Source organism: Mauremys mutica, chromosome 1 (genome assembly GCF_020497125.1).
Source record: "Mauremys mutica isolate MM-2020 ecotype Southern chromosome 1, ASM2049712v1, whole genome shotgun sequence".
Classification (NCBI taxonomy): domain Eukaryota; kingdom Metazoa; phylum Chordata; order Testudines; family Geoemydidae; genus Mauremys; species Mauremys mutica.
The window spans coordinates 296,243,863-296,268,194 of record NC_059072.1 but is presented as its reverse complement, the minus strand read 5'-3'; the positions used below and the strand labels follow the sequence as shown (position 1 = coordinate 296,268,194).

At 43.4% G+C, this 24,332-nt stretch overlaps 1 protein-coding gene across 4 annotated transcripts in view; it reads right to left on the bottom strand.

Moving 5' to 3' along the window:
* The window catches only part of DIAPH3 (diaphanous related formin 3), a 509,860-nt gene that overhangs the window by 457,642 nt on the left and 27,886 nt on the right, over window positions 1-24,332 (bottom strand). For all 4 annotated transcript variants that reach the window (XM_045012145.1, XM_045012154.1, XM_045012162.1 and 1 more), the window contains 2 exons: window positions 7,477-7,653; window positions 1,826-1,930 (listed from right to left, as the gene is read on the bottom strand). In XM_045012145.1, the coding sequence (XP_044868080.1) occupies window positions 1,826-1,930; window positions 7,477-7,653 (282 nt within the window). The remainder of the gene's footprint in view (window positions 1-1,825; window positions 1,931-7,476; window positions 7,654-24,332) is intronic.

Here is a 24,332-nt window from a genome sequence, read left to right as displayed (position 1 = left end):
GGCTTGAATGACCTACAGATCGTGCAGTGCTCACTTACGTGAGTTTCACCCAAGCAGCGGAGACACTGAGTATGCAGGTCCCTTCTTGGCATAGAACTATGACAGGAGTCGCACGACTTGAAGCCTGGGGCACAGGGCATGCCCCAAGCCCAATCAACTAACTTGAGAAATTATTAAACTATTGGAACAACTGTACTACTAAGGCTAACTAGAGAAGCTGCAGCAAGGCTGGAGCATGAAGTTCCGACTACCTTTACTGGTGGCAAGAAGGAACTGAGGGTGGGGGGAGCGCGCGGCTCCCCTTATAGCGCAATATAGAGGTAGCACTCCCGGGGTCACAGCGGTGCTTCCTCCATACGGGTACTGCTAAGGGAAAAACTTCCAGCACTGGTGCATGTGGCGAGCATGCACACCTACTGTGGAATACACATGAGCAATCACTCAAAGAAGAATTAGTATTTCATTCATCTCTTGGGTCACTAAATTAGAGTACCCAAATATTTTCCAATACAAGTACAACTTGTGTCACAAAAACTAATTCAAAACATAGAACTGTTCCACACTGGATTCAATTGAAAGATTTCTCTAAAATCTTCAAACATTTACTTTATTTTGACATCTTATGTTTCATCTAAAACATCAGTTAGGTTTTGCTATGTGAAATAGGGTGGCTGTGGCAGATGAAATTCCGTACTGACAAATGTAAAATAATTCCTCCTCATGTGTATAGTTTCAAGTAGGCACAATCCTTACTAGGGTCCCAGTTGGTTCCAACAACTCAGAAGAGAAACTCTAAACCTCAGTGAAAAACCTCTGCTCACAGTGCAGTGGTGGTGAAAAAGCAAACTAAGTGTTAAGATGTATAAAGAAGGGAGTGGAAAATATTTAAAATGTCATTTAGATAAATCAGTGATACAACCTCACCTGGAATACTGTGTTCAATACTGGTTACAAAAAGGAAACAATAGAAATAATGGGGAGAGACTGAGTAAAAGCAACAAGAATGACTGGACTATGAAAAATAGTTGCTATGAAGAGAAACTGAAAAGAACCGATTTACATTGAAGAGAGGATAAATAAATAGTGACATCATAAAGGTACACAAAATAAATAACAGTACTGAAAAAGTGGATCAGACATGTATAGTAACCTTGTCAATTCTATAGAAAGGGTCATATAATTAAATTGAAGAGTGGCATATTTAAAAGTGACATGGAATTTTTTTTTTTCCACAGAACGCACAAATAGTCTGTGGAACTCATGGCCTCAATATCACTAAGATCAAGAACTAAGTAGTATTCAAAATAAAAATTCAACATTTGTGTGTCTATATGACCACTATTAGACACAGAATACTAAGTTAGATGGACCCTAGCCTGTTCCAGTATGCACCTTAGATGTTGCTAAACACTGCACAAATTCAAAGTAACAAACAATACAGAATGGAGTATTAGAGTCAAGTGTAAAGGATGAATGAACAACCAAGTAAAAACGAAGTTGTTTTAAAATAGTACTGCAAAGTAACACTAACTGAAACTTCAGATGTTTGCAAGGGAACTTATTTTCCCCAACTGACAGTTATACCTTTACCTTACAAGATAAACTCGGCCCAACATATACAGACAACTTCCACTGTTAGATAAAGATGTAAAAAAAATTAAAAGCTGGCCCTTTAGGACATTTGCATCCAAGGACTGATATTAGTCCAAAAAATTAATAGCTCAATTAGGCATTATCATCCCTCCAAATATACATGTAAAAGTAGTAAGTACATTAAACTTTTCATAGGCATATTTTTGGTGTATTTTAGAAGTGACATACTTACAGCCTTTGAAGCAGTACTGATATATTGCATCACCATTTCTTTTTTGGTATTGAAGTCCTTTTCTCGCAATGGTGTTTTTCTATCTTCATTTAAATTCATATCTTCCTACGGAAAAAAATTGAAAAAAAAAACTTGCGTCTGACAATTAGGATCTTAATGAGGTCCTACACTTTGCTGAGTAGATATATATGAACAATTACATGTGAAACTTAAGGAAAAAACCCTATGTAAAGAACAGAATACTAACAATGAGGAAAACTGCAGAAGAATCAAATACAAAACATCCACTTAAGCAATTTAAAACCATGAAATAGGGGAAAAAGGAAAGAGCAAAATATAAAAAGTTAAAAATTAAAAAAAGTTTTCTTTAATTTAAGAAAAACGTGTCATGATTTTACCCACCCTATTTGGCAATTTCAGCATCACCATACTGAATAACCTTAGTCATGTAGGGAATTTGCAGTGCAGCAGCACTAGCATTGTAGTAGTTCCAATTTAATCTCATCCTAGGAATCGCATGCAAAATGGACACATAGCATTGGATCCAGTGTTGGGGTGGGAGACCTATTTCAGATTAGATGCAAACAGCACAGTAACACTACCTCCTCCTTAATCATCCAAAATCGTAAGGCTCTTGCAAGAATACCACAGAGTTGGAACCATATGCAACAAAAATCAAGACTGCAGTATCAGTCATTTTGGAAAATGTATGCAAGATTAGGGCAAAAAAATTATCTTTGCATCTTTTGTAGAGCAAGCGTCACTGCCTTTTGTTATTCCTGTAATTAGAAACCCAAATTGCAATCATCATCTGCAGTTCAGTGATCACATAGCAACATTTTTCTCCCACATCTGCCTCTGTCAAGAATATTTCAGCTTATTTTTGGATGCAGATCTTGCTACTAACATCCATGCCTGTCAGTGACCATGAGATGAGATTACGGCACTGCATCCAGGTACATTTTAAATACTTTTGAAAACTGAAGCTGGTGCATAACTTGCTACAAACAGAGTTTCCTGTCATGAGCTCATTATGCTAGTGCTCTGGAAACTGTACTATCTACCTATGAGTCTCCGCACGTAGTTTTAAATTACTGATTTGGTCTATGAAGGTGACTTAGCACCTGCCTATGTCAGAGGCAGCCTCACTCCGTCCCATATTATCTTATCCTTTTATACTGCAGTATCTAAGTGCCTTCCACATAAAATGAGCAGCAAGTCCATAATAGACTCCTCGAAGTCGATGGCACTCTTCCCTTCCGAGGGTAAAAATGCTTCCTATTTTGTTTTTGATTTTATTAATTTACTTATTTGTTGCTTTGATGGATTTGTTTCAGGGTAGCTTTTTCGTTGGTTGGGGTTTTATGTGCCAAAATGGTTTACGTGTCTTTCTGATGGAGAATAAATAGGCCTTTTTTCAAAAAGAAAGGTTTTGCAGCATTTTCTAAAACTCTAGCTTCACCTAAGCTCATCTGGAAATTTGGTTCATAGCCAGATTTCCCCCCAGCCAACAATTCTTTGTCCCCAGTTCTCACGCACTTAATCCTGGGATCTGGAATCTGCACTGTCCTAGAAGGATGCAGCATCGCAGGAGTTCATACCTCAAAATTTAGTCTTTAACATCACTGAAGCTCGATCTATTGATCCCTTTGATATTAAGACAAAAGCCTTAAACCAGCATCAGAAGCCGACTAGGGAGACAGTAAAGCAGTAGTTCAACCTATTTACCATTGTGGGCCACATCCAATACTACCTGTATGGACCTGAGGATGTCACATGGGCCACAGCCCTGTGCTGATTGGGCCACAAACGTCCTGCGGGCTGAAGGTTGAAAACCACTGCAGTAAAGGGACTCGAGCACTGGCCTGATGTGCTCGTTGCTGCCTAAACCATAGAGAAGGTGGGCAGCCACATTTCTTGCCAGCTGGTGCCTGTGCTTTGTCATCTTCACATTCAGATTCAGATACAGTGAATTACAATAATCCGGCCTTGAGCTGACAAACATATATATGACTGTGGCCAGGTCCTCAGCTGGGAGCAAGTTATACAGACACCTTACAGGCTGACTATGAAAGGAGGCATTTTTAGATGTTGACACTAGGGTCATCCAAGGCTACTGAGGACTGCTGCAGCTATTTTCAGATTAAACTCATGAGATGGATCCCCATCAGTTCAGGCAAGGTGACAGCTAGTCATTCAACAACTGCCCCAACTTCAAAATTGACTCAGCCTAATCAAATAACCCACATCTGTTGGTCCTTCAAGACATGCTGCGAACCAGTCTGTTCTCCTCGGCTTTTAGGAAAGGAGATGTGCAAGGAGAGCTACTATTTTGTGATATGGCAGGAAGTAAGTATTTGGTTTTCATTTTTTTTTATTCAGTGAATTGTGCGATGTACATAACCATATTACACCCTAAGAATCTAACAATCTGGTGCAGTGAATGGGGTCTTTTTTTGAGAGACCCCAAAGCAGTACACCAAAGGATCTATTTGTAATCTCATTTTTGTCCTACCATTGAGGTTTAAAATATTTAGCCATATTCCCATGCAGAACATAACATCCAAATATAGTTCAAGTTACTTCTCATTCAACACACTTTCCAGAGTAATATATTCTTTAAAGGAAATGGTACCAGGAACCATTCAAACTAGGGTTGGGTTTGTTTGTTTTTTAATTATTTGGGGGGGGAGGTAAACACCATTTTATTTTCATGTTACATATGTTGAAAAATCATCATCATCATCACCACCACCGCCGCCGCCACTCCCATAACCGCATTGGCCATTGGGGCATTATCATTGATAAGCAACCAACCAATGTTGCGGAACTCTTCATTTGTGACGTGGTCGAAGTAGGAAATGCCCAGGATTTTACAAAAGCATCTCATCTCTACTACCTGTATTTTCCATTCAAGTTCTGCCGTAAGGGTCCATGTCTAGCACACAAAAAGAAAAATGGAGATAACCAGCGTGTGCAGCAGTTTCAGTTTGGATTCCAGGGAGATGTTCTTGTTACTCCAAATTGGCTTTAGCTTTGCCACTGCTGCTGGTGGTTGCGCAGTTCTTGCCCGAATTTCTGCCCTGGATCCTTCATCAGTGATAGTTGCCCCCAAATACTTGAACTGTTTCACTGTCTCCAGCTCTTGTCCATTGATAATGATTTGTGAGCTGATCCTATCGCTTCTGTTGGTCATCAGCTTGGTTTTCTCTGCACTGATTTCCATGTCATATTTTGCAGAGCTTTCATCCAATCATTTCATAAGTTTGGCAAGTTCATCTTCGCTGCCTGCCAGGCCATCAATGTCATCAGCGAACCGAAGATTTGAGATTGTTCACACCCAATGCTGACTGTGCATACGTGATCTTTTAGGGCATCAGTCATTATGCACTCCAAGTAGATGTTGAACAGTGTGGGCGAATGAAGGCAGCCTTGACAGACTCCAACAGCGGTGCAAAACCACTCTCCTATTGTGCCATTGACAAGAACTGCACTGCTGGCATTGGCATACAGTTGTTTAATGGTAAGAATAAGCTTATGACCAACAGTGTACTTCTTCATGGTTGCCCAGAGAGCTTCATGCCATATGTCAAATGCCTTCTTGAAGTCAACAAAGATGTGGTAGATGTCCTGCTGGTGTTACAAGTACTTCTCACATAGAACATGAAGGTTGAAAAATCTATCCTGTGGTACTTCTTCCAGCACGAAAGCCAACCTGTTCTTCAGCTATGATATTCTCTGCTTGTGGCTTCAATCTGTTCAATATGACTTTCAACACTTTGCTAGGATGGCTGATCAAGCTTATGGTCTGGTAATTTTGACACAATTGCAGATTGCCTCTCTTTGGCAGAGTATTGATTAGTGACTTCGTCCACGTGAAGGGCCACTCAGCGGTCTGCCAGATCTTGTTGAGTACATCTATTACTATTTCTCCTCAAAATTTCATCAGTTCAGCTGGGATGTAGCTTTTCTATTCTTGAGTGATTTCACAGCTGTATCCACTTCTTCATGCACTATTGGAAAGTCATCCTCCTCTGTTGAATCTGGGTGGCCTAAGACACTAAGATCTCCTTTTGTCTGGTGATTGTATAGATCAGAGCAGTAGTTTGTCCACCTACTGATGATGTCCCTTTCTTCTGTAAGGCTGTTCCCTTCTTTGTCTTGAATTGCATTAGCTGTGGTCCATCTTTCCTTCAACAGATCTTTTACAACCTGGAAGGCTCGTTTGCTACTTTTATTATTGATACACTTCAATTTTAGAGCATTGTTTTTCAATCCATATCTCCCTGGCCACCTTCATTCCTTTCTTGATCTTTCTGCCAATTGCTCTGTATTTATCAGCTCCCTCAGTGCTGTTCTTGTCTCCCAAGTTCTCTTCTAGTGTCACACATTTGTAGTATTTCATTTGTGACCCATGGTTTTGTCTTATGATGTTTCCCAAGCATGTCCATTGCTGCCTCATTCATTACAGCATTGAAATTGTTGGTCATTGTTTCTATGTCTTCCTCTAGAGCAAGAAGCGGGGCAAATTTTCCGCCGACCATTGCTTGGAATGACTCTACAATATTTCGGTCTGAGTCTTTCTAAATCAAAACTTGCTTCTGGTGAACTTTGGTCTGATCATTTCCCTTTGCCAGAGCCAAATATTTAGCATCACAAGGTCATGATCACTTCCAATATCAACACCAGGGAAGCTCCTTGTTTTAGCTCTGTTTATCCCAGAATGAAATTGGTTTTGCACCATAGGGTAGTCGATCTGGCTGTGATGTGACCATTAGGTGCGTGCCATGCAGATCGTCTTGATGCTTTATGTGCTCCTAATGTGTTTTCAAGAACCAGATTGTTATAGCTGGCAAACTCCCAAAGTCTCAATCCAGTCTCACTGGATTACATAAAGGGCCACAATAATCTCGCCAATCTGCCTGTGTGTCAGTGTCCACTTCAGCATTCCAATCTCCTTGTACAATCAGGATATCTTTCTTGTGTACCTTATCAATGACATCTTGGAGCTGATTGTAAAAATCTTCTATTTGCTCATCGTCATACTCTGTTGTAGGGGTGTAGACTTGTACCACTGTGATATTAAATGGTACTGCCTTTAAACAGATGGAAATAAGCCTGCTGGACATTGGGTGGCATCCTAATACTGAATTCTTGATATCTTTATGCACAAGAAATCCTACGCTGTTGACATGTTTGTCCTCTCCACTGTAATAGAGTACATAGCCATCTTCCTTTAGTACCTCTCCAAAGTTCTTCCATCTGACCTCAGAGATTCCGAGGAGGTGCCAGGTGTATTGCTCCATTTCATACGGGAGTTCTTTCAACCTCCCTATTTGTCTCAATGTCCTTACATTTCATGTGGCTATGGTGATGTTATCTCTTCCACGGATCCTCTTTGTTGGGGTTACACCACAGTATACTAGTCACGTCTGCCCTGGTGGGAGACGGATGGCACACTCATTATTTACCTGGGTGGTGATTAATCCGCTATAGACATCGTTGCCTTGCTCATCATATGGTGTGTCTTGGGCACATTTCTAACCTGGCGGAGCCCATCCCTCTCCAGGCAGCCTCTTTTTAAGTCACCTCTAAATGAAAGACATCTAAAATTCACCACCAAATATTAAACAGTGATATGGAATTCTTACCATCATTTTTTCAAAAAGTGCTAGGATTTCTCGCTCTGACAAGGGTTTGGGAATGAATTCATCCACATCTGCGGGAGGTGATGACCAATCAATAGAGGAATGAGATTGTTTCAGCTGCAATAAAGGAGGTCTTTCTTTCCTACTGCCTGGAATCCTTATGCTGGCAAATCTATCCAACTGCAAACAAAAGAACAGTGAATGTATATCACCATTTGTCATTCATATTATTTTCAACCACAATAAATAGTTTTTTAAAAAGTTAAGTGTCTGAAATGTTTGACCAACAGCTAGCCTTTACAATTTGATTTTAAACATTTTTATGAGGAGACCTATTCTACTCATCTTTAGACACTAAAAAAAAAAAAAGTCAGCTGCTCCAATACAATGTGCACTTTAAAGTTTGCATCGATAGGTATCTTTTTTGGTTGTTTTTTTTTACCCGCGACAAAGGGAATAAGGCACATCAATTCAGAGATTTATTTAGCGCATGGACCTTTTATCTTGTATGCCCAAATATTATTTGACCAAACCTCAGCAATATATTCCAATAAAAAATATAAAGTTAACTCTTACCAAGTGAGTAACCCTGAGCTTAAAATCTTCTATCTAGTAACTGATAGAAAATGAGGGTGTATCCATGCAAAGTCAATGCACTAGATGGAAGCCCATCACCACAACCACCCCCTACTGGGAAAGGGACTGCAAAGATTCTTACCAGGCCACTGCCCCTGTACTCAGATAGGTGGTCAATCCTCTATATCAGCCTCTGGTTAGGGGCTGCCAGATTAAAATTTAAGGTGCTGCTGGCCCCTAGAGAAAAAAGGTACTTGTCCCTTCACCATCCAGATACAGGGGATGTTTCTGCTACTATCTATTTTCTCCAGCAGCCTCCTGGTTGCTTCAAGAGGGCAGGTGTTGCTGTAAGGTCCCCCTCCCCTGAATATCCAATGCCTTCATTATAGCAGAACAAGCACCCGTCAAATGAAACATACGTAGGTCTTGGCAGTTTCACAGCTGCTCAGAGCTCTGAATAGGATCAAGTAACTAGCCAGGCAATTTGTAAATTTTCTATATGTTGCTGCCTTGGAAGGCGAGAAGAGGAAGCAGAGGCACTACAATAGTCTTCAGTATACTAAAGAAAATAGCACTACATTAGGTTATACTTAGTTCACATTTGGAAGGTTACCATCACAATCAAAGTAGCTAGAAAAAGGGGTATTTTTAAAAAAAAATAAGTTATGTAAAAATTAGTTGTTTGCTCCATACACACACACACGTGTTTGAGGCCCAGACCTTCTCCTAGCTAGTTAGAAGGCTCTCAAACTGTGGTGCATGAGCACGAAGACTTGTAACAGTTGCCCAGAAGCATGCTGAGACACCAAAAGCATACCAAATGTGAGTCAGTGCCATCAACATGTCTACTGGGGCGGGGCGGGGCGGGGGGGGGGGGGAAAGAGAGGTAATAGAAAAAAAGCAAACATTTAGGCCATGTCTATATTAGCGAACTTACAGTGGCACAGTTGTAATGGATTCTTATTTTACCTATTACAGAAAACATCTGCAACAAGTACCTCTTATCAACAAACATATATAAATATTAGGTACCCCTTATCAATCATCTAGTTTTATTTCTACCATACTTTTGCTGTATAAAGGGTCTTCCCTAGACATCTATTTTCCCATAGACTTGGGACCATCCATAATAAAGTAAAGCCCAATATTCAGTCACATGAAATTCCTGAATATGGGTCACTCACAGGTTAAAAAAATCAACATTTTGGTCTTAGAGTTCAAACATACCCCTGGCTAATACCATAAAGACTTTGGAAGAACAATTAATATATGAATTATTTTTGGGTTTTTTTCAGAAGATGCTTATTTGCTTCTTATGAAGGAAATTATAACTGATAACAGGCATGATTTTGGTGTTCTAGAACTCTTCCTAATAAGATGCCACCGTTTTTTTATTTAATACTTAAAATCACGATTTATTTTTTTAACAAGTTACAATTTAAGCCTGTTAGAATACTTCACAGTATTAATGTTGCCATTCTAAAAATACTCAACCATTGTCTATTAAAGCGACTTAGTAAATTTCTTCTCTGTACTTATTGCATAAAAGATGGCGTTCACTAAAACATAAGAAAGTCAATAGCTTGGTATTGTTAATAATTGTTTCAAGAGTTTATTTCTATTTCTTCTCCTCCTCCCTCAGCTCTCTGAGCACAACTTCCTTATCAAGTAATAATACCAGAATTTCCCACGCTACCACACTGTTTACTTCACTTTACCCTTATTTTTCTATCTGCTATCTCCACAACTTTGCATGGCAAAGAACACTTATCAGTTTTGTAGTCCTCCCTACACTTGGCATTTCCAACACTTCAGATTGGACAGCACAAAGGAGGAGAAGATCTAGAAGTGCAGAATCAGCTGGCACAATCCCATAGGCCAGAAATTTGTCTTAGTCACAGGTTTGACTGAGCCTTCAGGACAGGACACAGTCAAGGAGGATCAAAAAGACAAGCAACTGAAAGTAATACTGCCTAATTCAGACTTTTGCTGTTTGGTAAGCAACAGATATTAGCCTAGCCCAAATCAGCTAGGCACCTTCCCTTAGTTTTTGTTACTTTTTAAAACAGAGTTCTTGGAGTATCTGAACTTTCTTAAGCCTTACTAAACCAAAACCTTTAGTCCAAATATTTTGTACCATGTATACCTACATGAAGGCTTGAGTCATACATATTAGATTAGAGCCAATTACTTCTATATTTCTTATTATAAATAGACCATTATGTGATATGTCTCTTCGCCTCTATGTAGCTTAAAAAAGTATTGTCATTAAGATGTACTATTAAGACCAAGTAGAATAACAAATGGAAGCTGTTTTGTGTTTTCACAATTATGGAAGACAACCCTGCCGAGTGCCATGATCCCGGCTATTAGTATGTTGCAACAAACTAACAGTTATTATAATCCAACTTTAGGAATTCATATTTTACAGCAAGTATTTAAAATATGTATCCTACCAGGTACTACACATGGGGATGATATACAAAAGTTCTCCAATCAAAAAAAAAAACCCAAAAGACAGCACAAACTTGTACTTAGCTAAAAGCTCCATTTAACTGTAGTTCATATTGGAAAAAAGTAATTTTCAGCTTCATTGAGTTCCGCTTCATGAATTACATATTCATCCCTTGATGACCTTGAGTACTATATGTGTAACACACACAGTACTCAAGGTCATCAGGTGATTAATCTTTGCACGTGTATATATGCACTACAGAAAAATAATGGTTTCTTGTCCTAACTGTAGTTTGAGAAGTTTTGTCCACACAGATCCCACACTAGATGTGTGTGCACCTCATGCACGTGATATCAGATTATTTTTAGCCAGCAGCAACCATTGGAGAGGACAAAGTGTGTGGTGGCCCAATTGCCTCCCAGTTCCTTCACAATGGTAAAGAACACCACATTAGTGTCTGGTGGGCAGGCTGTGGGATCCATGTGGACAAAACCTCTCTAACCAATTACTTTCTACTAAATCATCATATTTTCTTTGAATACTTATGCACACGGATCCCACTTTAGGCAACAGGCAAGAAGTTATTTGTCTCCAATAGTAGGGTCAGAAGTCTAAATGACTAAGACTCCACTGCCAAATTGTGCATTAGATTTAGAAGCTGCCAAGAGAATAATAATGTAAAAACATATCTATCAAATTCTAAGTAGCAACTCTACAGGTATCTAAAATAGCTACAGGTATGTATCTCAGAAAGGCAGAGGAGGCTGCCTTAAACTCTGGTAGAATGCCATCTGACACCCATTTTTAAGATTCTCTTTTGAAAGCTTGTTCCCTACATTTATCACCAAAAGATACCAACAGTATTGATGACTGAGACATATCAAAGATGAATCACTACTACTGACTTACACAGTAAGCGAGTCTTGACTGTGTCCACCAGGGTAAAACTCTCCCTGATCTACCTACTGCAGGCAACACAAGCACTCCATTTTGGGGTGTCATAAGCCCCACTCTTCCCCAGGGTAGGCTAGCAATTTACACTCCTCACTTTGTTATACTCGAGTGGCCAGTCCCTTGTCTTCTGGACACCCGCACTGTATTCTGATCCACAGACTACATGGATGCAGTACACCTCAGTTCAACACTTTCCTTAGCACAAGTCACTTAAACATATTTATAAGAACTGAAGTTTAACAAAGCTTGAGTTAAAGATTCAAATAAAAAGAAGTTTAAGGATTTGTAAACATAAGATTGCAGGTAAAAGCATAACAATTTATACTCTGTGCTTATTAACAAGTTATCTTCCTGTATAATAAGGTTTTTGCCACTCAAACAGTCAGTTCATGTAGTGCTTGTCCAATCCAGAGAGCTGGTATCCACTTTTCATGATACTGATGTTGGCAGATGATCTCCTCCATAATGGAGAATATTTTGTGCTATTTTTCCTTCTATTATACAGCCTCAGACTTTTGTCTCATGTCATGATCAGCTGTTTCATTAACTTCAGCTTTGTCTTAAGATTTTTCTTAAGCAGAGACCACACATGACCACCCATACCCTTCAATGATGTATCAAGAAACTAATCAGATACAGATGTAGTATGCCTGCCTGGCAATGTCATCTTGTCTGGTAATGCCTGTATCACAGGACTAGCAGAGAGTTTTGTTTTATTGAGGTAATACAAGATAACTTTTGTCCGACTTGTCCTCGTCCGTCCCGCCACGAATGCAAGTCGACGCCACACCATTCCGTTTTATTGCGAGCGCATTCTTTCATTTCTGGTTATAGAATTTTGTCATGAGATTGGCCCAACACGGTTTTCTGTTTGCCAAGCGGTCGCTTGTGATCTCTGAGGATCTAGTCACTGATGCGGTTGTCCACCTATTGTCTTGCTTGCAAACTACATAACCTGCCCATCTCCGCTTTGCATTGTAAATTGCCTGCAGTACATCGGTCACCTCTGTACGCCTTCTGATCTCCTCATTCAGTATGTGATCATGGAGCGATATCTTACCCATTCGCCTTGCCATTGCTTCCTGGATGACAGCGAATTTTTCTTCCTACACTTTCGTCATTGACCAGATTTCCACCCTGTATATCATTGCTGGCAGAACAGTGGAGTTAAATAGTTTTTCTTCTTTTCATCTCCATTAGAGACATCTTTATTTTGTTGAAACTTTCTCACCCCACCTTTCTCCAGAACATCCTTGGTTTTGACTCTGAGTCTTATCTCTATACTAGTACTTGAACCAGAACAAGGTTTGGAATATGACCTGTTGGTCAATATTTCCCATGAAGCAAATAAATTATGAGTTTATTTGACTTTTGTAAAATTGGCCTCTTTCCAATACACTGCAGCTTATCTTTCTCCTTGTAGTATTGCACTGTGGGCAAAGAGGCATTTCCTGCAACAAAGGCAGATGACCAGATCTGAGAAGCATGGTTTCCTCCACCAGGTCAAGGCTATCAGAAAAAACCCTGAACCTCTCCTTTGAGACTTGCGTAAAATTTCTGGCCGCTATGGTAACAGTGAGGGGAAAAAAATCAGGGCGTGAACTTTCATTCTCATAGAACTGATAACCTCATTGGATTGTGCCTTTTAACTTCTACAAGTTGCCCCTTGGAGGGAAGACTACAGATTTCAGTATATATTTGTATCCCTAAATATATCCTAGATCAATAGATGTCTACTAGATCAGGTTACTATCAACTTCCTGATTTATGACAAACATACTCCCGCTGATGTTTTTAAATGGGAATGTTCATTAAAGTTAAAGAAAGGGGTACACTTAATTCTAATCCTGAAAGACATCCTGACCAGAAAGAGAGAGCCAGAGGACACCACCACCTACACTAGCTCTGATGAAATCCCAAACACCTGGGATGTGACGCTGTCTCACACTCTCCTGCGTGTTCTTTTCCTTCCCCACCTTATTTCCTCTTTCTATTCCCCTCCTTTTTCCTAAAGTCTAATTAGACTCTAACTTAGTCAGCCAAGACTATATTTTGCAACACTCCTGTAAACTCTGTGACCAAAAAGAGGCAGCTAAATCTAACGCCTTGCACAGCCTGATGCTGTTATGAGTTTGCCATGTGTTGTGCCTATGTTTCTCCAGCGACGTGGTTTCAAGTGAGAGTCAACATCAGACAGAAGCTTCATTTTCTACATTCATGGTTCTTTTCTTTCCCCTTTTTGTGGGTGTTCATCTTGTTTTGTCTTCTAGGAAACAGATTTGGACTTGAAAAACAAACAGCTCCACCCAGTCTTAACTAATTTCTCTTGCCCAAAAGGATAGCTATTCCAAGATACAGAGAAACATGGAGGGGTTTCCTTCTAAAGACTCTCTGCAGCTAGAGAAAGAACAAGGGATGTAGTTAAAGTGAAAGCCTCATTTAATACTTTCCATTTCAAAAAAATTTTTTATTTTTTTTAAGATTTAAATATTACTCTCTATTGGTGCAGATGCAGTTCAGTTGGAAGAGTGAGAGGAAAGTTACATTTTAGTAATACACAAACCAAGTAGTGTAGATGCAGTGCTCTTTATCAGTGTTACATCAACTTGAAAAACCTTTAGTGAGATGACATACCACATGATCAATCAAGAATAGATGCTTTACTTTACTTGACAGCAACTAATCAGATGTGATAGAAAAATGAAGGTGGAATTCTTGAGAAAAACGGTTACCTATGTTTTCTTAACCTTTGTTCTTAGAGATGTGTTGCTCATGTCCATTTCATTCTAGGTGTGTGCGTGCCCATGTGCACAGTTGGAGATTTTCACCTTACCAGTATCCGTAATGTCAGCTGTAGCGCCCCTTTAAGTGCCGTGCTCATGCGTTGGTATATTAGGCACTGCTGACCCTCGCCCTCTCATTACCTTCTTGCCGACAACTCCAACAGAGGGATAGAGGGAGGAAATAGAAGGGACATAAGCAACACATCTCGAAGAACAACAGTTACAGAAACGTAGGTAACAGTTTTTTCTTCTAATGCTTGCTCATGTCAATTCCATTCTAGGTGACTAACAAGCAGTATGCTCAGAGGTGGGTTCAGAGTTCACAGCCTAGCCGCTTGCAGTACTGCTCTACCGAAGCCAGCATCGTTCCGGAACTGCTGGGTACGTGTATAATGGGATGTGAAATGTGGAGGGATGATGAGGCAGCTGCCCTACAGATGTCTTGGATAGGCACTTGGGCTAAGAAAGCTTCTGAGGAGGCTTGCACCCTGATTGAATTGGCGGTTACGATCATCGGAGGTGGAACCTTTGCCAGATCGCAGCAGCAGCGAATGCAGGTAGTGATCCAAGAAGAAATCCTTTGAGCAGACACTGGATGACCTGTCATCCTGTCAGCCACCGCAATGAACAATTGTGTCGACTTGCAGAATGGCTTGGTCCTTTCAATGTAAAAAGCTAGCGCTCTCCTGACATCTAGGGAATGTAATCTACACTCCCCCTCCAACTTATGCAACTTTGCAAAAAAGACAGGAAAGTACATGTCCTCACCCATATGAAACTGCAAGACCACCTTGGGCAGGAAAACCGGGAGCAACCATAACAGGACCTTATCGTTGTAGAAGACCGGATAGGGTGGCTCCGCGGTAAGCGCCCTTATCTCAGAGATCCAGCGGATGGATGTTGTTGCAACTAGCAACATGACCTTCCAGGACAGGAGGAGGAGGAGAGAGCAGGAAACCAGAGGCTTGAAGGGGTGGGGGTTCCATAAGCCATGACAGCACAAGATTCAGGTTCCATGGGGGAAATGGGGTCCCTGACATGAGGGTAGGCACGCTCGAGGCCCTTGAGGAAACTAGCAGTCATGTTCCGGGAGAAAACCGACCTACCCTTGAGCGGCGGACGGAAGACCGAAATAGCAGCCAAGTGGACCTTGATAGATGAAAAGGACAGATCTTGGAGCTTGAGATACAGAAGGTAGTCCAGGATAAACTGCAGCAAGGCCCGCTCAGGTCGAATACCCTTATCTGAGGTCCAACAAGCAAACCATTACCATTTGGCCAAGTAGGTCACTCTGGTAGAGGGCTTTCTGCTGCACAACAGGACCTGCTGGACAGCAGCTGAGCTCTCCTGCTCCTCCGCATTTAACCATGTGGTAGCCACGCAGTCAGGTGCAGCACACCAGGTTCAGATGCAGAAGACTACCACGGTCTAGGGACAGCCTGAGCGGCAGCTGCAATGGAACAGCTACCAAGAGGTTCAGCAGTGTGCCGAACCAGTGCTGGTGCAGTCAAGTCAGCACTATGAGGACCACCTTCGCCCTGTCCTGCTTGATTTTCATACGAACACTGTGAATCACAGGAGCAGAAAAGCATCTGACAGGGAGCCTTTGTCCATCCCCTGAATCAAGCAGAACACACGGCATTTCCTGTTCTGCCTGGACGCAAACAGGTCTGTGACAGGTTAGAGCCCCCCGTCCGAGATGCCACCTGATGTGCTGGGGTCCCATTCAGCCCTCCGGCCCTGCCAGCCTGGGTTTCCCTTGCACTGAGTTGCTGTGCCAGGCTCTCAAGTCCCTTTCCAGCACTCACCCAGGCAAGACCACACTCAGCAGACACAGACTGCAGTCAGATCTGTGTGAGTAGATTCACCCAGCACTCACGTGCACACCCACAATGGAGAGGTAAACCTCAGATAATATTGTTTTGCGCTGTATAGAAAGATCTGCACAGCCCAAGCTCATAAAAATTCGCCCTCTCCCTCAGTGCAGAGAAAGATATGCACAACTTCCCAAGGTATGAATTACACAATCTGGATTATGTTATAAACAAGAAATACGTTTATTAACTATAAAAGGTGGATTTTAAGTGATTATAAGGGATAGCAAACAGAACAAAGATTACCAAGCAAATAAAATAAAACACGCATACTAAGCTTAAGATCTTAAAGAGACTGGTTTCAAGAAGTAATTTTTCACTCTAAATGTTGACTTAGGCGGAAGGCAGAGTTTCTGTATTTTAGAGTTCCAGTTATTTCTCTTTACAGATTAGACTCCTCTGTCCCAGTCGGGACTCAGCCCTTGCCTTTCCCACTGCTCAGTTCTTTTGTCTCTTCAGGTACTTTCAGCAGTCTTTCTTCTTGGGCAGGAAGGCAACGGAGAAGAGTCCTGGTTGCCTTACTCCCCAACCTTAAATAAGATTTACATAAGGCAGGAATCTTGTGTTTCCCAGTCTTGACCTTCCCCCTCCTTTTAGTGGAAAATTACTAGAAGTCCAAGAAGGTGTTTAGTACCAGGTGACATGACCACCTGACCTAGTAGTGTCACAGCTACATCCCAGGACACCTCTCATGAAGGAGAGTGTGTACCTACCCCACACCAGCCCCGAAAGGGTTAACTGTGCTTTGCAGGCTGAGGAAGCCCCTCCCCTCAGACTCTGCTGGACATGCTCAGCCTATAAAAGGAAGTTGTCCAGCTTAGTCTAGGGACGCTGCTGAAGGGAGAGGACACAGACTGCAGGCTTTCCCCAAGGAGCAGCTGCAGGCCCTGACCCCAGAAGCAAGGCACACAGAGGCCCAGACGGACTCCAGAATGCCTGACTAGCCCTAGGAAGAGACCATGCCAGCGGGAGCTAGGCCATTGGAGGACCCCAGAGACCTGAGGGAAGCATGGAGCTTCACCAAAGGAAACAAGGGGAGGAAGCACCCCAGGGGACTTAGAATCTTCTCCAGTGAGTGAAAGGGGGAACTTTTCAGCATGTTTCGGGAGGATCCCCGCTGAGTAGGTGGTGAGCACCACTATTGCCAGGGCCCTGGGTTGGGATTCGGAGGAGCAGGGAGGGTCCTAGTCCCCTTCCCTTGGATGCCACCACCCACCCCCAAGTAGCACCCCACCCCCACCCCAACAGGCCACACAATCCCATAAGGGTGGGCCACCCTACTGACTCTGGCCATTAGGCCATGCTACCCTGAGTAAAAGGCCCACTTACTGACGCCCGCGCTGCTTCCAGCAGCTCCCATTGGCCGGAGCAGCGATCCGCGGCTAGTGGGAGCCGCGATCGGCCGGACCTGCAGATGGGGCAGGTAAATACACTGGCCCGGCCCGCCAGGGGCTTTCCCTACACAAGCGGTGACCCCTGTTTGAGAAACCCTACTCAAACAGAAGAGTAGTCTGCATCTCCTGGGACAGCCCAGAGCACTGTAACCAGAAGCTACACCTCATGAACACCGCAGAGGTGACTACCCTTGCCGCCGAGTCCGTAGTGTCCCAGGCCATCTGGAGGGCGCCTCTTGCTACTACTTTGCTCTTTTCCACCAAGGCAGCAAATTCCTAGGCTCAGTCCTGTGGGAGGCCCTCCTTGAACTTGCTGATGGTGTCCCACAGGTTGAAGTTGTACCTGCCTACCAGAGCCTGATGGTTAGACACCTGAAATTTCAGGCTGGCTGTCGAATAAATTTTCCTGCCATGAAGTCCAGCCTTTTAGTTTCTATTTTTTGTTGTGCTGCTCGCCTGGCCCTTTCATTGACAAGGACACAACCAGGGATCCCACTGGAGGATGAGTCACAGGTACTCAAATCTCTTTGCAGGGATATAGTACTTCTCTTCCACCCTCTTAGAGGTAGGCAGAATGGAACAGGAGGTCTTCCACACAGACTTGGCAATTTTAAGGATCCCGGGTGCACAGGCAACATGACCCATGCCGGGGTGAAGGAAGCTATGACATTCAAGAGGTCGGACTCCTCTGATAGCTCCTCAACCTCCAAGTTCAGGTTGGCAGCCACCCTTTTGAGCAGGGCCTAGTACTCCTTGAAGTCGTCCAGGGGGAGGCACTGCTCATTTGTGAGGGGCCCACCATTGCTTTGTCCAAAGACAACTGCACAGCAGGGAGAGGGGCGGCTTCCCCTTGCTTGTCCAGGGATGGTTCCTTGGGCATCAGGGCCTATTCTGTTGCTCCCATGTCACATTCGGCACCACGCTCCAACTCGGGTGCCGGCTGTGCCGGGGCAGCTTGTCCACTGTGGCCTCAGAGGAACAGTGGGAGTACAGGATTGGCATCACAGGTACACCCCACGGGATCAAGTACTGCCACTGAGCGGGTCATTGCCCCTGCCTCCACACTGCTGCCGCAGGAGCTCCGCCAGTCTCGATTCAAGTTTTATAGATGAGTGGCTGAACTCCCTTTCAGGCTCAGACCACTGCCCTTCCGGTGACCAGGGCGGAGCCATAGATGCCTGAGTCTGCCATGATGATGGGAAACGGACGCCTGCAGTCCGATGCTCTGCTGCGTTAGGGGGTGGTCCCATAACTGGCTTGCCCATAGATGCCGGGGCCTTGGCCGGGTCCATCAGCTGGCTTGGCGTCTGCAGTGCCTGTCGGCCTATTTGCTCTTTGGCTGCCAGAACCGCTTCAGGCCCCGCTTGTCCCAGGAGTCAGAGATGGGTGACTGGACTAGGGCTCCAACCGCAGCAGTACCCCCAAGGAGCTCTGGAGCAGGCACATGGCCTGACAGGTCTTTTGCCCAAACCCCCCTTTTTCTGCAGTGCTGGTGAGCCCATCGACTTCGACAGCTTCTTAGGCACCGAGGTGTGGAAATGGTGACAGATGGATTCCAGTGCCAGTGGTGCGCTGCGCGTCAGTGCTGAGGTGCCGAGCGTGGAGTCCGATCAAGAAGGCTCTGAAGTAGGACAAAGCGCAGCCTCCCTGAGGAGGGCCCTCAAGCGGATATCCCGATTCTTCTGAGTTCGAGGGCAAACATTTTTGCAGATCAATCAATCATAGACAATCAGAATCCTGCACTTAGTGCAAGATCCTGCACTTATCCTTTCTGTGGGACTCCCGAAAGCACTCTAAACAGCTCTCATGTGGGTCACTAATGGGCATTGGCTGGTTACACAATGAACATTGCTTAAAGCCTGGGGAATAGGGCAGGCTCCACTCCGAGGCAAAGTCCCAGCCAGAACTCTAACTTCTCAACTACTACTCTAACAGTTAACTTAAACGTCTAACTCAATACCTATCAACTAACAACAAAGATGACAAAACGCTCTTGCAATGCAAAACAAGGCACTCCAACCAACACATGAGCGTGGCACTCAAGCTGGCATTACAGCCAACCCTACAGCTACCGCTATGGCAAAAGTCTTTGATGACTGTGCACATGGGCTTGCACACACCTAGAATGGAATCAACGGGAGCAAGGACTTGGAGAACAACTCTGGAGCATATGGTCAAGTGCAGCCATTTCCAGAATGTATATAATATCTTGCATCCTGAACTTAGTTCCTTCTATTAATGAAGGAAGCAATCAATCCTCATTTGCTATCTTTTCAGGGACCACAAAGAACCCAGAGAAAAATCCCTGAATGATGTTCTGAGCAGCTTTAGTCCCAAGTCTATGAACTTCTTTTTTTTTTTAAATATAAGTTTGCCGGCACACAAAAAAAATAAAGTCTCTTAAAATTCTGGAGGAGTAATCTTTTCATATGACATTTGTTAGAGTGGAAGCAATTTGAGATAGAAAGTATTTCGCTTCCCCACTAACCTGGCAAGTTTACATTATCTTGTGTCAGATATCTATATTGGCATCTGCTCTGCAAAGTTGCAAAAACATTTCCCCATCGTTATAGTTGGTGAACAAGCTGGCTGGAAAGACTGCTTGTTAAATGTATTCTGAGAAATTCTGAGAGCTTATCTATAGTTCCTCACAAGGATGTTTTTCATTCCACAGAGAAGAAATTTGTTTAGTTCGGATGAATCTGAGAGAGTCTTCCAAGGGATGACCCAGATAACTTAATCCTATTGAAAGCATCTTGAAAGTAACCTCCTTATGCAATACTTATGCCAACTGAAAAGGTTAAGTGCTGGTAACTGATCTGGACCAAAAAAGGCAACTTTAGCCAATTACACAAGACACTCATTTGTAGCCAATTAGTGGGAGGTACTTCTGGAACTATAATGCAGCAGTAAAAATGAGCAAAATTCATTTAGCAGATTCCTTTTTAATCTGAAGTTCCCTTCCGTGTAGAATTTAATCAACTAGTTATATGTGAGCCTCTTCTCCTAAATGGAAATATTGAAGTTAAGATCTAAATTTTTGCTTCAAGAAGATTAAGGAATTTGGGAGAAACCCCTAGCTTTATTGACCTCAGGGTACGTCTTCACTACCCGCCATATCGGCGGGTAGCAATCGATTTCTCGGGGATCGATATATCGCGTCTCATCTAGACGCGATATATCGATCCCCGAATGAGCTCCTGTCGACTCCAGAACTCCACCAACCCCAACGGCGGTAGCGGAGTCGACATGGGGAGCCACGGACATCAATCCCGCGCAGTGAGGACGGTAGGTAATTCGATTTAAGATACTTCGACTTCAGCTACGTTATTCACGTAACTGAAGTTGCGTATCTTAGATTGATTTCCCCCCATAGTGTAGACCAGCCCTCAGAGAGGAAAGAACAGAAAGGGAATAAATATTTTCAAGGTCCCTATTGACTAGCATACAGCTGAAACAGTACCACTTCAGGGTGCAGCAAAATTAGTGATTTTGAAAATCAATTGCCTCCACAGCAACTAGCTACTGACCAGTATCATAAACACCATGAAGCAACAAAGAAGTCCTCCTCCAAAGACTTAGGAAGCTGGGAACATAACATTGTTCTGATATACACTGTGTGAGTAATAGGTACCAGCTACAGTGACTTAAAAAGTTACGCCACACTTGAGACACATCTTCCTTATTACTAACCTTTTAAATAAAAAATTGCAACCATTTATTTGATCAACTCATAAAAGCAGACTGGACTATCAACTGCTGGGCCACTCTACTTGGTTCTGTGGAGAACCACCAAGTTGAAGGATAGACTTGGCTCCTCTAGCAAGTACACTGGAAAGATTCAGTAGTACAAGATTTTCAGGCTGATATCCTGCCTGATTCCAGCAAACTTGATAGATTTACCAAAACTGGAGGGGTGGACGTACTAAACTACTCTGATAGGCGAAGAACACAAATAAAGCGTAGTAGAGCAACAAACTGGGCTAGGTCAAACTTAGGAAGCTGGTAGGCATAGCAGATTTAGCACATCTATAGGTTATCCTAGGAAGGATGGATTACATGTTACAGTTGCCAAAAATCCAATTTCAGATTCCCAGCAGTGTGAGAGTAAATTTATATTTTTAAGCTCTAAAAACAAAAGACACCTTACACCAGGAATTAATTCAAGAAAGCTCTATGTACTGTGTTATGTACGAGATCAGACTAAAAGATCACATTGGTACCTTATGGCCTTAAAAACAATCAAACAAAAACAAAAACTAGCAGCTGCAGGCTGATGAATACCTTAAACCACTTATGTTCAGAGCTAGCCAACAGCACTGGATTACTGTTTATGAGATGCTGTAGCAAGGTTGAGACTCTCCAGCACAGCACCTCCTGCTGGTCATCCAGGGAATTAGCTCTTTCGAGCCTGGAGCGCCCTCTGCAGGCCAGTGTCTCACCTGCCGCTGGCCCCATGTCTTTCCCAGACCCCAGTGCCCTTTGCCCAGGGGTTCTGCCCACCACAGTACCGTCTCACTCTGGGTCTCCCCTTCCAGGGGAACCTCCAACCCCCTATCCCCACCTTGCCTCACTGGCTACTACCAGTCTTCATTTAGCCCTCACTTACTGGGGCAGATGGCAGTCTGTAAACCACTCATCATCAGCAAGGGGGGTTGGACCAGCTGCCTCTGCCTATTCCTGGGCTTCCCCTCTACAGCCCTAGTACCCTTTTGTGGGCCCTTAACTCGGCCTGCAGCCTGGGGCTTTGCTAGGCTGGAGCTCCCCAGCTCCCTCTGCCCTTGAGCTCCCGGCTCACAGCCCTTTCATAGGGCCAGCTGTGGCTGCTTCCCCAGTCAGTCTTTCCCCAGCCACAGCCCTCTCCAGGGCTCCTTTTAACCACCACCCCCAGCCAGGAGCGCGGTGACCACCCCACTTCAGAAGCAAACACTAGGCAACAGGTCACTTAGTTTCCATCGATGAACACAAATATTTAAGCAAGCACATGCTCACTATTATATTAACTTGAGTCCCTGACCCAAGGAGCTTACAAGTCATATACAGAATAATTCTAGACAAAATGCATAAGGTGCAAAAAAATGTTGACTGAATTCCAGGTATGGGGCTGGAAAGCAGTTTTCCACCAGGTCAAATTGGCAGGGACCTGGAGATTTTTTGCCTTCCTTTGCAGCATGGAGTGTGAATTCCCTACTGGGATAATTTGGTCATATTTCACTTAATTCCCTGCCATTATTAGGGTCTCAAGCAGTGATGGTACCTTGATCTCTCATGTTCTCTGCCGGGCCATACATCAGTTTAATCTCCTCAGGAATGAAATGCTTTAGTCTAATCAAAGTTATTGGGTTTAGTGAGGTATCTAGGTTAAATTTAATGGCTTGTGATATTCTAGAGATCAGACTAAATGACAAAGTTCACTTCTGGCCTTGAATTCTTGTTGTCCTTCATGACGAAAGATGATGCTGACAATGGTATGATATCTTAAACTATATGAAACTAAGGCCTGGCCTACACTACAGACATAGGTTGCATTAAATTGACCTAATTACATATGCATCTACTCTACCAGGTCCCTTCCACCACCCTAAGTGGCCTGTAAAGTCGACTCTGTACTCCACCTCCACAAGAGGCGTAGAGCTTAATTCGACATCCATGGGTCAACATGGGGATAGTATAAATGCAGCATTGTGTAATTTGAATTACTTGGTCTCCAGGAGGTGTCCCATAATGCTCTGCTGTAACCACTCTGACAAGTGCTTTCAACTCCACTGCACAGCAGCCACATACACAGGAAATAGCCCATCCCCTGGTAAAGCCCCAGGAACTTTTGGAGTTTCATTTCCAGTTTGATCAGCATGGAGAGCTCACTAGCACAGCACATCATGGAGACTCAATGCTCAAATGCACTTCAGCATGGAATATACAGGAGGTGGTAGATCTTATTGCTGTGTGGGAAGAAGAGTTTGTGCAGACACAGCTGCACTGCAGCAGAAGAAATGTTGACATCTATGCAAAGATTGCACAGGGCCTGGGGAAAGGAGCTACACCCGGGACACGCAGCAGTGCCGTGTGAAAATATAAACTTTGGCAAGCGTACCAGAAGACAAGGGAGGCGAACGGTTGTTCTGGTTCTGCCCCAGAGACATACCACTTTTACAACGAACTGCATGCAATTCTCAGCAGCGACTTCACCACCACCCCAAAACACAGTGTGGATACCTCCCATGAGTGAGTCCCAAGCCACCTCAGGCAGCAAAGAGGACACTGTGGATGAGGAAGAGGAGGAGAATTGGTGATAGAAGAGAGGAGGATCCATTCTCTCCGACAGCTAAGACCTGTTCTTAACCCTGGAGCCCATCTCTTCACAGGATCAAGTGGTGGCCCCGGGTGATGCCAGGGAAGGCACCTCTGGTGAATATACATTTCCAATCAAACGGTAGTGGATACATTCCATTATATTATAGATTTAATCTGAAAGAAAGAATGATGGGCACTGGGTATCTGCTTGCCAGTGGATGCTCCACCTACGCTGTGGGTGTGCCCCAAAACGACTGCTTATGTGCATTGGGATGACATAGGAATCCTCCACTGAGATCGCTAGGAAACTTTCATACAGGTACTCTGCAATCCTCTGCACAAGGTTTCTGGGGAGGGCTGCCTTATTTCTTCCACAATAGCAGGACACTTTCCCACACCACTCCATTATTAACTCTCCTGGCATCATTGCCATACACAGCATAGCAGCGCAAGGATCAGGACTGTACGCAAACACTTGCAGCATCTCCTCCCTTGCCACCCCTGTTATTCTCAGGAGACCGATATCACA